The 15,054-nt window shown below is 42.7% G+C and overlaps 1 protein-coding gene across 1 annotated transcript in view; it reads right to left on the bottom strand.

Annotated features, from left to right (window-relative positions):
* Positions 1–2,547: 2,547 nt before the first annotated feature.
* The window catches only part of LOC138504319 (fibroblast growth factor 4A-like), a 113,389-nt gene continuing 100,882 nt past the window's right edge, over positions 2,548–15,054 (bottom strand). The window contains exon 3 of the mRNA XM_069624736.1: positions 2,548–13,634. Coding sequence (XP_069480837.1) covers positions 13,458–13,634 — 177 coding nt within the window. The 3' untranslated portion in view covers positions 2,548–13,457. The remainder of the gene's footprint in view (positions 13,635–15,054) is intronic.

Below are 15,054 nucleotides of genomic sequence, written 5' to 3'. Positions count from 1 at the left end.
TAAGGTGTGCGGACAACGAATGGTGATATCCTAGAATGGATGCTGTAGCAGGCGACAGTGCCTCTGTGGTAGTGTACAGTGCCCGACCATGATGTGGAAGACAGCTAACAGAAAAGAGGAGATAAAATAGCAAGTATCCAAAAGAGATCTGTCTCATGCATGAGCCTGAGGCCTCTTGATAAAGCAAGCCACAAAACACTGACAGTGCAAATAAAAGAGCAGAATTATCAAATCCAAGAAGGGTAGTATGGAGAACATTTTTTCCAAATAAATGCCTAAGTACTTTAACATACATTTCATTTAAAAAAAAATGCAATTTCAGTCTCCAGTGTGTGACTAATTTTCATTTAATATTTGTTTAAATGTGCATAGCACATACAACACAAAAAAGTAACAGTTCCTGTATAAAACTACAGACACAGTTTATAAATGTACCACGACATCAATAATTAGTATTTGATCTACTTTACAATTCAAATGATGCACGGCGTAAATAGCACCCGGTTTAATGGTTCTGGGTTCAAATTCAAAGTTACATACAGCATTGTTCATAGGCCAGTGAGATAAACTTTCACTCTTGAGATCTTTCAGTTATCTGCAGGTCACAGGCTTGAATCCCAAAATGTTCAACTCAGTCTTTCATCCTTCCGTGGTCGGTGAAATGAGTACTGGGTAGTAATCATGATTTCATGCAAATGTTCTTTTCAAATCATATTGGAAAAGAGAGTTGATTTATTCATCATGCATATAAAGTAGGAGTTGAACCAAAGGAACCAATGCTCTTTTAAGTGATATACTTCTCAATTTCTCAAAAAAGTATATTCAGAAAGTTGTATAGCCAAGGAGTAGTGTTGCATAATTGCCCCTCTGAAGAGCTCTTCCTGGCATGTATTATTGCCACATTGTTAGATTTCATGCCGCCCTCTTCATGAGCCAGTTTTGAGGGGAACGTGATGATAGAAAGTGTGAGTTTGTGCTGCTGCACAATGCATAGGCATCATTGCAAGATATTAAGAGTAAAATGGGAGAAACCCTGGCTTTTATTACACAGGACTAGGCAAATGGAAAATTTTAATATAGTCTCATGGATGTTGACCATTTTTGCACCAAATACGAAGGAGAATACGTGGATGATGATTTTAAAAGTTGAGTCCCATCTTTCACTGCGACAGATTGTACAAAGCCTCATTGCATGCACTTTTCACCTTACAGAAAAAATAGGGGTCACTGCTACATCTCCTTCGAATTGGGCTAACAACGGTCTAATTTCGGGCACCTAAAAGAGTGATGAATTTTCTTAATTCACAAATTAAGAGAGTTCATTGTTCACAATTACTGAAAAGGTTCAAGCTAGAAACTGTCAAATGAAATAACCCAGTCGCATAAAAGAACAGAAATTGAATCCAGGCAGAAAACATTTGTGGAATTGGATTGGAGGTAGGCGAAGGTCTTTTCAAGGTCATTTTCTAGGCTGACCTGCCTCTTTGTTTGCTACTGATTCGTGATGTAATGTTAGGATATATTTTTCTCTAACTTGACAACGTACTATGCAGTTGGTGAGAAAGGGTTACAAATGCACAACAGAAGAAAAAAAACACAGAAATCTTATGCCACCCAACCCCTCAATACAGCAGAGAAATTCACAAACACCAGATATGATGATGCACATGTCTCCATGTGCAGAATCAGTGGAAGGGCACCGCCTTGAGTTAACATTTTTTGTTGGTATTTTTTTCTTTTTCTAATCATTCCAACCACAGCAGACGAGGCCTTTAACTATGAAAAACATTTTTAAGGAATGTAACAATATAAAATCTGAATTCCTCCATTTTCAGGATGAAGCATGTAAATAACCTGCTCTTTAAAAAAAAGAATGCAGTGATTTGTTTAAAATTCGAAAAACGTGTTTACGGGTCTTAAGGGGAATACAAATAATCTGGTATTTTTGTTGTCTCCAGTTCTATATCCAAAATGCAGTAATTAATTGGAAAATGCAAGTTGTGTACATTTTACCTCTGCCTTCTGCTTATAATGGACACTTTCTATGAGATTGCCTTGTTGGCATTTCGGCTGGGCTCATATTTGCAAAGAAAGGATTAAAGCAAGTAGAATTTGCAGGCATACAACAACTTCATAACAGAGCCAAGGTTTTGGTAGATGAGCAATGGTCTACACCAAAGGTGTTTATCAAGAATTTAAACTGCATCCTAAATAAACCCCATCATAAGGTGCTGCACACGCTACTCTGAGATTCAAAACACTGTAGGAAGTGATTGACATCCTGAATTTACAGATTTAGGACCTGATTCATGGAATATTTGCCGGTTCAAAGTGAATTTGCACTGCTGAAAGGTGACTTTGCACTGCTGACACCCTGATTCATGGAACCATGCAAAGTGTATTTTTGCAGTGCAAAGTCCTGGCAAAGTCAGCGCATAGTCATTTTTGCAGTTCAAAATGACTTTGCCACGGCAAAAATACACTTTGCACAGTTCCATGAATCAGGGTTTGTGTCGGCAGTGCAAAGTCACTTTTCAGCAGTGCAAATTCACTTTGAACCGGCAAATATTCCATGAATCGGGCCCTAATTCTCTAATTTCACCAATGCAAAAACTAAAATTGTTCCAGTCGCAACTGATTTCCGCCCACTCCGGAGTGCAAAAGTTATGTTTGCAAAATATTCCGGGAATAATATAGGATTACGTGAGGACGGCCTCATACAGCCGGACAGCTGCCTGCAAATATTTGTGCCGTGATGTCCCAGGCTATAAGTGAATCACTGGGTAAAGATAGCTCAAACGAGGCCCAGAGCTCCGACACGTCAAGCTGGGCTCAAGCTTTGCTTGTGAAGATTGGAAAAATGCAAATCTGGGATTTGAAAAAACTATTTCTAGGAAAAGAAGGCAGAACGCAGTCGTCATTACCGGCACGCGTTGATAGGAGACGGGTTTTATGATCCAGTGAGGTAGAAATTGAATAGCCTTTGAAGGGAATGAGTTGCAAAGACAGCACCATATTTCTCCATCAATCCCCAAAAGAGGGGGATTGACAAACGTTTTTTCAGGGCATAAGTAACTAATGTATGCCTGGAAAAAGTATGAATTTACGCCAGCGTAAGTTACATCTTTTTTGACAAAAGAATGTACAATTCACAAAAGAAAATTACAACTGCTGACCAGGGGTACATTTGCTGTGAGTTTGAGCACATATGAGAAACCGTACGCAGTCGCAGGGTAGTTGTGCGCCCGCAAAAGAAGACCTTCCTTGGGGTAGGTCCAGAATTGTGGGTGGCGTGTAAATGGGAAATAGGTAAACCTACAAAAGTGTAACTTAACAGGCATTTACACAAGTTCAAAGTTCTTAGAAAGGCTTCTGAACTCACTTAATTTATACTTTGATGTGTAGGCGTTCCATGTGAAATCGAGAAAGTGATTCAGAAACGATCTCAATCTGTAGTGTATGTGAAAGAATAAGGAATATGTGCTGTAAAACTATTTTATGTTTACTTAAAAAACTATTTAAAAAAGGTTTTAGTAAAATATACATTTTTCCCTGTCTGACAAGGAAAGGATTCACCCAGCAAGGCTACGCCATGTTGAACCACCAATATTGGGTATAGGCAGACCAATTTTGTGAAACAAGTGTAACCTACATATTTTGTTTTTCCCAGCAGGACTCAGCTACACCTGATTTTTCCATGATTCCTGTTTATGGACATAGGCCCAGGCTATTCATTAGCAGAAGTGACCACCTAAGGAACATATTCCAAAAACAGTTTTTTTTGGGGGGATTCATTCCCAAATGTCAGGAAAAAAATCCCAACCTGCTTGCCTGAAAAAATCATTTTAAAAAACATTTTAGTTTTTAAAACAATTCAGTTGTTTCACCTTTTACCATTGTCCCATTGGTGAATTGAACCTGAAAATGACAAAGTTGTGCAGCAAAAAGCAATGCCCCACTTTAAGCCAACATCACCAAATAACATAGCAGGAAGGATATAATCGTATCCGCCTCTGCGGTCAGGCCATCCCTTCTGGAATCTCCTGATTGACTGCATGAAGCAGTGTCAGGCACAGGAATCCATCCGGACTGCAGGCCCCCACATCTTTTAACGCTTCACGCAGTAAACCTGAATGGAACGTCACTGCGCGTGCGAGATTGGTAAACACCACAAACATGGCAACCTTCATTGCAATTGATCCATATGGACCTCACATGCACTTTAGCAGGCCCCCCAAAAAAATCCAGTTTTCTAATGTTATGGAAATACTAGTGCCACAGAGATGCTTGAGGATTTGCTGAATAGTGTGGTAAACCCAGTGGGGAAACTGTGGTTTCGATTTCCTCACCTCCCTTCCAGAATGTGGAGGATGCAGGGAAAAAGCACTGAATGCTCAGGCCGAGTCCCCATATGAAGGTGCTTCATACTCACCGACAGATGCAGCCATTTTCTGCCGCATGTCGCTCATATCCACAGGGAAGAAGAAAAAGGCCCTGATCCACAGAAGGTTTTCCAATGGGGTTTTGACATTATAAAACGCTTCTGTGAATTAGGCCCATAGTTATCAGTTTAGTTTTGACTGAAAGAAGCTCTACAGGTCTCCCAGGACAGGTGTGAAGGTTTTCTTTCTAGTCTTCTTTTTTCATTTTACATTTGTGTGCTGATATTTGTACATTTGGTTCTTCTGTTATAGACCCAGAACTGCAAATACAGAAGACAAGGAAAAAGCAGGACTGCATGAGCTGCTCACACCTGACATGGAGCACCCTTAAGTCCCTGCAACACTAGGTGCAACTCTTCCGGCAGAGCAATCCACATCTTTGCATATCATGTTGCTCCAATGCTCAGTGGACGGGCAAAGTTTAATATCTTTATTATCGAGAGTTCAAAGTTCTGCGGTCTCATGTTCGATAACACTTGGCATTTGTGAGTTATTCACGGACACAGCACTTCCCGAACTTGAAATAAAACAATCGCCATTTGATCAAAAAATGTCATTGCATTAAGGGGAATGTTAGAATTGTGCATTGCTGCAAGCTGGCAATAACGTCAACGTTCCTAACCACATTGTACTGTGTAGTGCATCTCTCATGAGAGCCTGCCCTGCCTGAAAAGCAAGTCCAGGGTTCAGAATTGCTGGGAGCTTTTTAGCTCCTGCTTAGAGTCTAGAAGAGCTAGCAGGAGCTACATTTGTCTCCCCAGGCCAACTAGGGCCATACAGACATATCTTTGTGACAGTAACTTTGCGAGATTGTGACATGTGCATACATGAGCATGAGCACACATTTAGAAGTCGGAGAAAGGGTGAGAGCACCAGAAACATGTAGCTACCGTGCTGAACTTGTATACATATGAATGTGGTGTTGTAGCTGCCGGTTTTGTAGGAATCCCTTAGGGCCGTGCTCATATTCCCCAAAAATGGAATAAGTAGGTAAAAGTTGAATTACTACGATGTTGATGCTTTCTACATAGTTGACAGATTCATAGAAGAAGGTTACTGTCTAGTGTTGACTTAAAAAGTTTGTTGAGCAATGTAGTCCACTAGTTATTGATTTGTGTCATTAGTTCTTTATTATCACTGTGGGTCCCGACATGTGTTTTGACCATCAGAGGTCTTCATCAAGGCAAGTGTGAAAAATCCTGGACATTGAATTGGTGGGGCGTAATGCCAGGAGTGGTTGTGAGCACTGATTACTGCTTCTGCAAGGTGTAGTGCCCCTGGAGGGTCTCTTCCGTGGTCCAGTAATCAATCTGAGGTAATTTAAAGCATAATGGGTTTAAATCATGGACACAAATATTTAGGTTGGATCTCAAATGGGAGTTTGCAGCACGCCATAGAAAAGGTCCTTGGCTCTCCCGAAGTCGCTCCTGTGTACTAGGGGATGCCAAATACCCAGGTGCTGCTTTTAGCTCCTGCTAATCAAATCTTTAATTTGCACCCCGAAGTCCAAGCCTGCTTTACCAAACGTTGCATCCCAATGCATTCTGGTGGCTGTAGTACTACTCCTCTTTGCTTCCATTTCTTGCAGTAAATTGCATGTTATTGCAACCACACTTTGTCTGATCAGATGCTTATGTTCAGGGCCTTCAATTCATGTTAATTATGACTACAACACAGAGGAAGCATCTTGCTCACATAAACAGACAGGAAAGTGGGTTTCCATGACATGGGGGCATCTGGTCATCCAAGCACGTAACTCGAGAGGCAAGGGCTATAACACTTATATGAGAATCTATGGTCAGCGTCAATAGTTCCATTGACCCAAGATAAAACACTGGGAAAATGGAGATGTAACCAACAATACATAAGTTAAGGGCAGTTTAATTTGGCTCTGATGTAAAGCACTACACATCATGAGCACTTGTAGAGCAAAGAGTGAAAACCAGCCCACCCACTCGAGTTAAACCTCTAAATCATAGCAGGTGTGTCCATGTAAGTGCAATTGTGCATCAGTGAGCGTCAAGTATTTGTAGGGTTTGAAGGCCATATGATATATGACATGATTGGTTATTTATAACATGCTTAATACCCAGAGGTTTCTAAGCGCGGTTCCGGGCATCGAACCTGAGTTGCTCTGTGTCGTCTTGCTTCCAAGGCGAGCATGTTGCCCCTAAGCTATCCTCCCAAGACTATGACACTGTGCTTCATCAACAATGCTTAAGGACCTTTAGTTCCCTCTAGGAACGTTCCTGTATTGCTATTCTTTCTTGAGACTAGCCGGTAACATATTCCCTACCCGGGCTAGCGCTAACCAATACGCTCTTACTCCCTTGATGGCTTACTTGTTTTTGTGTACGGCTAGGAAACTAGAGATACCGAAGTAGAGTAACTGCTCAAGTTTATAGGCCATAAATTATTAAATGATGAGGTTCGGGCATTCGCCAGTGTACTATACATAAGGCAGGACCCTATGAACTTTAGCTGCTTTTTGATCTGGAATGAGTGAAGACCACAAGTGTTCGAGCGCGATAAGGGCTCTCAAAGTCACCATAGGCAGGACTTTCCGTTGAAACAGTTACCATAACAAATGTGAGGAAAAAAGGAAGAAATTGACTATGGTGAATCTATTCAATACATAGATAATGGCGGAGCACAGCGGGAAAAGATCTGCCAGATGTGTGGTTTGTGGGAGAGATTAGAATCCAGAGCAGAGCCTGGATCCTACACCTCATCCATACGTATTGCTCAAAGGTCCATAGAAGGGAGCAGTTACTCTCTCCCTACAAAGGTGGAGGCCCATCCTAAATATCAAAATCTTTGAATTAGAAACATTTTGTTGTAACTGGTTAGTGCTCATCCATTTATCTGCATAGCGCAGAGGCAGTTCTACCAGACTCAGGTCTCCCTCTTTTCACTGGAACACATGGTCATCGTTAACATACACGTAGTAGCTAAGTGCCAAATATTTTATTTTGTCTCCCTCAGAGCAAATAACCAGATTGAAGCAAAGAGGGGACCACTTAGAGCCATGAGGACTACCAATGTGCTAGGAGTGGGAGCTGGCGTGAAAGAGATAATGTAAAGCTTTGCGTTCTCTTGAGAAAGATTGCAGCTTTTCTAGGAAATGGCCCAAAGAAAAGGAGTGGTATGATCTTGTAGATGGGAAAGCATGACCGGATTGTTGATACTTTCAGATGGAGGCTACAGTAAGATCTGGGCACTGACGCCTGAGAAAGCCAGATCACGGCATGTTGATTATCGAATTGCTTTCTATGTTGAGTATCAACTATGATTATGATTATGATTGGTCAGTTATAACGTGCTGAATACCCAGAGGTTTCTGAGCGCAGACCGGGGAACCCAACCTGTGGTGCTCTCCATCATCTTGCTTCCAAGGCAAGCGCGTTGCCCCTGAGCTAGCCTCCCGAAACTAGAAATAATATGGCAGCTTGAGAACCTCCTGCACAAGAGGGCATGGTTCAAGTAACCTCTTTTTACCCTGCTGTTACTTGTGCCAGATCGAGTTTGATGCACTAGATTGAAAATATAGGTACTCTTGTTGACTTCTTCTTGCCCCTGCTCTTTTTCGTCTACAGGGCATCCCTGAAATCCTCTGTTGGCCCTCACTTGACCTCTCATGACCTTTACCCCCCACTGCTGAAAGGGGGGAGCGATTTGATATTTGAAAATCTGGTTCTCTGCTCTGAATTTCAACAAACTTCAGTGCTTTGCGTGGCCTTACAAAAACTGTGTGGCCCTCTGTCGAACAGCCACAAACGTGGTGAGTGTGAGGCTGGACAGCTGAGCGCCCACCATACTCTGACCACAATGCTAGCGGGATTAGTGCTGTCTGTAACCTTTGACACACTGTCCCTTGAGGGGGTGATGGTTAGGACGGGTGCAGGCGAACCAGACTGTGACCATCTGCCCTGATTTGCGCAAGGCCAAACATCCTCCATAAAGGAGTGCCAACGTGACTGCACTTTCCACGAGGGAATACTCCTTGGCAGGGGTGTTGCTAGGCCTGGAAAAGATCTGGGCCTACGTTAATGTCGGGACTGTCAGGATTCGGGGCTAGCTAGCCTTTGGGTTGTATCCCCAGAGCTTCTATCTGGGGCTACAACCAAAAGACCGGGACTATAGCATCCTAATCCGCCCCCCCCCAGCAACACCTCTTCTCCTTGGCTTCCCATCATGGACCCCTTAGTGGGTGCCTTTGTCCTGACTGATCTGTTCTTCAGGGGACAGTCAGGGAATGGCCAGCAATTAAAATGCAGGCGCTTTAACCTGCAACTGCCCAGCACATGAAAAGAATGGACAGGCTCCACCGTTTTTATTACAGGCCTAGGAATTTTTCAAAACAGCAGCACAATCCTGCGTAAACCTTACTTGGGTTCACCAGAACACATCTCAACTAAAGATATATAATGATTTCTTACCGGCAACCTAGAGTTAGGCAACATCCCTCAGCAAGTAAGGAAACTGTTATTGCTGAAGATGCTTCCTTGTACTCTAGTCTGAATAATTCTCATCAGGCTGATAGTGCAGGTTGCAAACTCTCCCATCCGAGAGATACTACAACAGTTGACAGGTGAGCTCCTGAAACACACAAGCATAACATCTCAGAACTCTTTGGTGGCATGCTGTATCTTATCTCCTGGTGGATAGCTCATAGGTCAAGGGCTCGCCTATGCTGTCACATGGGGGAAACCTTCACTTTGCAAGATGGAAACCTGCAGCAGAGCTGATTCAGCCTTTCATCGTTTCGATTTGGATGAACTGAGAACCACCCAATGGGGTAATAAGAGCACAGTGCTTAGAAGCAAGAGGAATCTGGCAGAGCACTATATAAGAACGAAAATTATTATGTATTATTAAGTATTATAATAAATGGTATCCTACTCAACCTCAAACCACGTAGCTTGTTTCTTCACCCTGAACACCAGGCCTAGAACATTTTAAGGGATTTGATATAGGTTTAGGTTTTGCAATTCATCCTACACCTACAATTCATGAACAGATTGCATGTTCTATTGGCTTGGTATGCAGAGGTACATAGTGTGGTTGCCAAAGCAGAATGCATTTTTTGGCTGTGAGAAATAGTGAATGCGCCTCTATCCCCCAGAGACAAATTCCTCCCTTTCCAGGGTCTGGGTTGGACTTCAGAAGGTATACAGTTATAATGTTGCTGTGAAAATGGCCACCAGGTGGCGACATTTCACTAAAAATGCACCCTCAAGACAATCAAACACGGTACACCCCATTTCGGCACGGCCAGTTCAACCGACCTGCTAGGCGCGAGCAGTCCAGAGCAGGGATCTTTTGGACCCAGCACGTTTCGGCGCAGCAGTTGAAGATTTTAATTAAATTAAAATGTTTTAGAATTGATGCCTTCTCGAACTCTGGCCTGCAGGGGTGCGAGACCAATAAGGTTACCAATAGGCTATCGAGATCTTATTTCTCTCAAATGCGCCTGTTACCTCTTTTAAATTGGGTCATTCTGAATATGTTATGCTTAGTACAAGCAACTGTTGCAGAAGAAATCGATAAGATCGCTATGGCCTTGCGGTTAACTGTTCAGTCTCGCAATTCTGCAGGCCAGGGTTTGTGACCGCCCTAAACCTTTATTTATTTAATTAACATTGCAATTGCAATGTAATGTTAATTAAACTTGCGCCGAACTGGCTGCCCTGAAGAGGGCGAGCCAAACTGGCTCCTGCGGTGAAACGTTTGTGCCAAACCGGCACCGCCAAAATGTCCCGCTCGATTCAAACACTTTCTCCAATTATTCTAGAATTGCAGGCAATAATATATAATTATACCCCTCCATAGAATAGTTGGGGAAGGAATTTTAGGGCTCAGGAAAAAAAGTCACCTACCTGGTGACTTTTTCACGCAACATTGTCACACGGAACCCTGCAGAAGGAGACCAGGAAGAAAAAAGCTGACCACCACTAAGCATCCATGCCCATATATTGACCTACACATCCCAAACACTCCCTCCTCTCGCGCCGATCTCTCCTCTCGCTACACTCCTTTCGCCCATATCTCTCATGCGGCTACAGCTAAAGGAAGAAAGAAGAAATTGCTGGCTAAGTGGCATATGTGGGCCAATAAAAGACAGATTCGGGCATACAACAGACCTTTGTCGGACTGTCTGATTAAAAGGGCAAAATAGAGCTTTTTAGAGACAAATGAGGACCTTGGAAAAAGTTGGATGCAAGGGGCCAAAGAGTGATGCACGAGGTTAGACGGCTGACACTTGGCAGACTTTTAATAGAATCTGGGGTCAAATATGTCATCTTCAAAGCAAATGAGTGACAAATGGATTCATAAGGAACTCATCAAGGTAAAAAAAGATACATGCCATGGCAGAACAAAGAAGAGCACATCTTTTCCCCAAACCCAAACCATCCATACAAATTGAAATCAACATGGCCTTGCTCAATGACTTCTACCTTCTTCCAACCTGCCTATCTCCTCTACACCTCTGACCCCACTGAGAATAAGTCACTGGAAAATGCCAGGAAAACCTCAACACAACCTCTCTAGACCCCTATCTTCAAACTAACTTCAACAGCTCCTTATCTTCACCAGCTCCGCTGCTCCGGATCCTTATCTCGACCTCTCCCACTCCTGATCTTCACCACAGTGTCTTCTGCTCTCATACTACATCACAAACTCTATTGCTCTGTATCTCACTGAGTTTATCGAAATGTACTGTATATAGGGATAAAGGCCAGCGACGTGCAGGCGAATCACCACATAGAAAACAAGGCAGGGCCGTCTCAGGAACTGGGAGGTCAGGGATGGTGTGAAAAGAACGGCGGTCACTGATAAAAATGCATAGCTTACTTTCTGTGCGTAGCTAAGGTACATAATCTAATCCATTTCAAAGTGACCCTCTATTGGTAGACTCTAGGCATGCCTCCTGAGTTACATTCACTATCACCTAAAACATTTCCTTTTCTTGCAGATGCCCTCACACCAGAGAGCCTTTTCAGTCCAATGCTGTTTTAACGCAATCACATCCTTCAGCAAAAGTGATGCCCCTTCTATTCTAACCCACACATTTTCCACCACTTTGAACAAGAGCTAGTGTGATTAACATGCTTCAATGTGGAGGAATTAACATGAAAATATACCCAAAGTGAGTATGAAAATGTAAGGGGCTGAGCAGCACTATAACATATTAGGTAACTAAAATCCTCAGCAACCTTTGGTTGCCATTCTGCAAACTGGTATATTCTATGAACAGCTCTGTGATAGGTGGCGATGCATTAAAGTGTGTTGAAACCCTAAGTGGTATAAGTAAAATAAATGACACCTTGGACAAATGAGTGGCACCATTACAGAAAGTGTGAGACCTTTAGACAAATGAGTGACACCCTTACAGAAATGTGTGACGCCTTTAGACAAATGAGTGACACCATAAAAGAAATGTGTGACACCTTTAGACAAATGAGTGACATGCAGAAGGAAACAAGTGACCCGTTAATGATGCAAGTGAGAGGTGGGGTAACATGTGAGTGGATCTAAGTAAAGGGTGATAGGAGACCTAATCAATGTGAGGGGAGAATATGGTTATGTGCTGCTACTCGTGAAAATAAAATTGACCAGTGGAGGATGGAAAGGCTGTAAGGTCACTGTTGGGCTTGCTCAAGACTGATATAGTACCTTCTATACCTCCCTATATCGTTAGGCCCTTTCACAGCCTTCTTCCCACCAATTGCTGTCTCAATGGCATTAAAGTCAATTTTTGTAACCAAATGTATGGGCTTCATGCAACTGTGATTGGTTTTCCTTGGCATGACACACAGGGAAATTAAGGACAACATACAAGGGTGACATTAGAAGCAAGCATAAACACAGATAGATCTTCAATAGCTTCTAGAGGTACCAATCAATATGGAGGCTCTAGAGACAGGATTTGTTCATATCTCATGAGGCTACATGAAACTCCTGAGTGGTCACCGATCACTGTGTTGGCAGGTTCCTGGGAGAGTTCATAGCCACAGAGTTTGGCACGGACGACATCGGTTTCTACAGCATTTGGAGATCTTTTTTTCCAGAGGCCGACACTTCCTTATGACATCATGGACTAAATGCATAAAAACAGGATACAGATTTTAACGATGTAGAGGCTTTAGGCCCATAGGCACCTGAGCGTGGAGGACAGGACATATATCCAACAAATGTGTGACAATAATGTCCAATCTATGGGGTCGCCATTGATTTTTTATAAAATATATGTATCACTGTAAACCCCTATAATAGCCCCCCTCCCTCAAGCTGTGCAATCACCTGGTGGAATTTAAAAAAAATAATCCTGCAGAGCACTAAGGCACCTTGTAAGGTCACTCAATCTGTACTCTGGGAGTCGCCATTTTCCTGAGGCAGTACTTCCTCTGGGACATTGCACAGGAAAAATCCATAAGCTAAATGTGCCACTACCCTGTTATTCATGGACAGAGTTTGGGGGGATGTACCGCAAGTTTGCATGTAAAACATCAAAAATGTCTCCTCCATTGAAAATGCGGCGGCACATAGGGACAAGATTGAGTGTTCTGGTAAGGTAGAATTTTTCACAAAACCGCCTTAAAATAGCCCTTGGGGAGGTCGCTCCGTTGAGTAGGAAGGATTCAAATCAAATGGAAACAATTTCCCCTTATACACCATAAAGAGTTGCGAAACCCTGTACGTCAAAACCACGCCATCCTTTTTCTAGCACAAAATAGCAGCTCATTTAACAACCTCAATAAACAAAACAAAAATAAATAAATACGGAGCGAGCTCCCCCCCGATTGCACCGCGACATAAAGTCCCATCAAGTCTTAAAAAAATAAATAAATAAATCAGAACCATAAATTAAATATTCCTGAGCAATATATACAGATTTCAACGGTTCCGCTTCGGGTTCCGCACCCTACTCGTGTGTAAAATTGTGCAGTGAAAGTGCATTAAGTTTTTCGCTGATCGGTTTCAATTTTCAGAAGTTAAGTCTCAAGGGGGAAGTCAGATCCTGGGAAGAAAATGTGTTACTGTCATGGTGGGAGAAACCTTGTTTCCGTTCTTGGCCTTTCCGTTTTTGCTGAGGGCGATGTACATCCCGGGATATCGCCAAGACTCGTAGGCATTGTAGTTGTTTGGCAGGAGGGTTTCTTTGAACTTGCACTCATCGGTGAAGTGTTTCTAAAATACAAAAATACAATAAGAGATATATTTTCATTTAAAAATAAGATGGGTTTGGACACCAATTACCACATTGAAATTTTAGTGAGAACCCATCATGAAAGATTATTTTTTTTTTCATTCAGTGAGCTTCAGTTAAAAAAAAAATAACTGTAACCGCCAGAATGCATCCCTTATGTAGAGTTCGACGTTGCTTTCCAGCGATTTTCACGCTTTATACATAACGTTTTAAGATTGTCATTTCTGCACACAAAGACATTCTGTAAATAAAAACATCCATAGTCTATATTTATTGGTAAATATTATAGACAGTTGTGTATGTTCATAGACAATATTAAAAGTAAATGTAATATTGTGTATTATTATTTTTACTATTCATTAAGCATGGTACCATACTATAATGTGTTTTAAGCCGCCATACACATTGCTTCAATACACTGGATAAAAGGAATAACATGAGAATAACATGTAAGAAACATTTACAACACAATACAACCTATCATGCTCAATTTCTTTATCACGCCTGTCAAGACCTCAACTGCATTACAAAGCACCTCATAGTAGACCACACCAAGCGTGCCTGAAATTAAATGTGTATTCAGCACACTACCACCCATTCCCCGGTTCTAAGTGCCTCATTACGACCCAGGCGGTAGGGGGTTAACGGCACCGGTAGAGCTGCCGGTGCCGTTAACCCCCTACCACCTCATTATGATGTCTGCTCGTGGGACCCGCTAAGGACGCCTGGTAAAACCAGGCATCCTTAGCGGGTCCTTCGAGCAGACCAGGATGCTAACAACGGGCCCATCATTAACGGGCCCGTTGTTAGCATCCTCCCCATTCCCATTGAGCCCTATGGAGGCTCAAATGGGAATGGGGATGTACCGGGTCCGGGTTCCTTGAATGGAGAAATACCAGGCCCTCGAAGGTCGGAATGGCCCGGTATTTCCCCATTCAAGGAACCCGGTACCCGGTATAGGGGTAGCCATGCCGCTAAAAGCGGCATGGCTACCTCTATAATCGGAATGAGGCCCTATGTCATTTCATCGACACCCGTTTTTATAGCGGGTGTTTTGCCGCAGAAGGTTTGCTGAAAAAACGTTTATAACTTATTTAGGGGTGTTCCTCCAAAGCCCCCCATCATTTACCTATTGTTTTTATTTCCCAAACCCCCCAACCCGTTATATATGAACTTACCCACCTCCCCGCCCAAAAAAAAGACCCATACACCGTTCCACCTCTCCCCCCAGGAGTTGCTGGAAAAGCCATGTCTTTAGTTTCATGCATTAGAAAAGCTTAGCTACATTTGAAGTGGAAGTTTGTTCCCAGGGGAACAGTAGCACCAGTGAGGCAGCAAGCCCGGGTGTCTATGCTATATATCTGGGTGTTGTAAGACCTAGCACCTCATAGGTGCACCTCT

The sequence above is a fragment of the Ambystoma mexicanum genome, chromosome 11 (assembly GCF_040938575.1).
Source record: "Ambystoma mexicanum isolate Mex_15411 chromosome 11, UKY_AmexF1_1, whole genome shotgun sequence".
Classification (NCBI taxonomy): domain Eukaryota; kingdom Metazoa; phylum Chordata; class Amphibia; order Caudata; family Ambystomatidae; genus Ambystoma; species Ambystoma mexicanum.
Note: the sequence above shows the minus strand (reverse complement) of the source record. Positions and strands in the feature narration are given on the sequence as shown.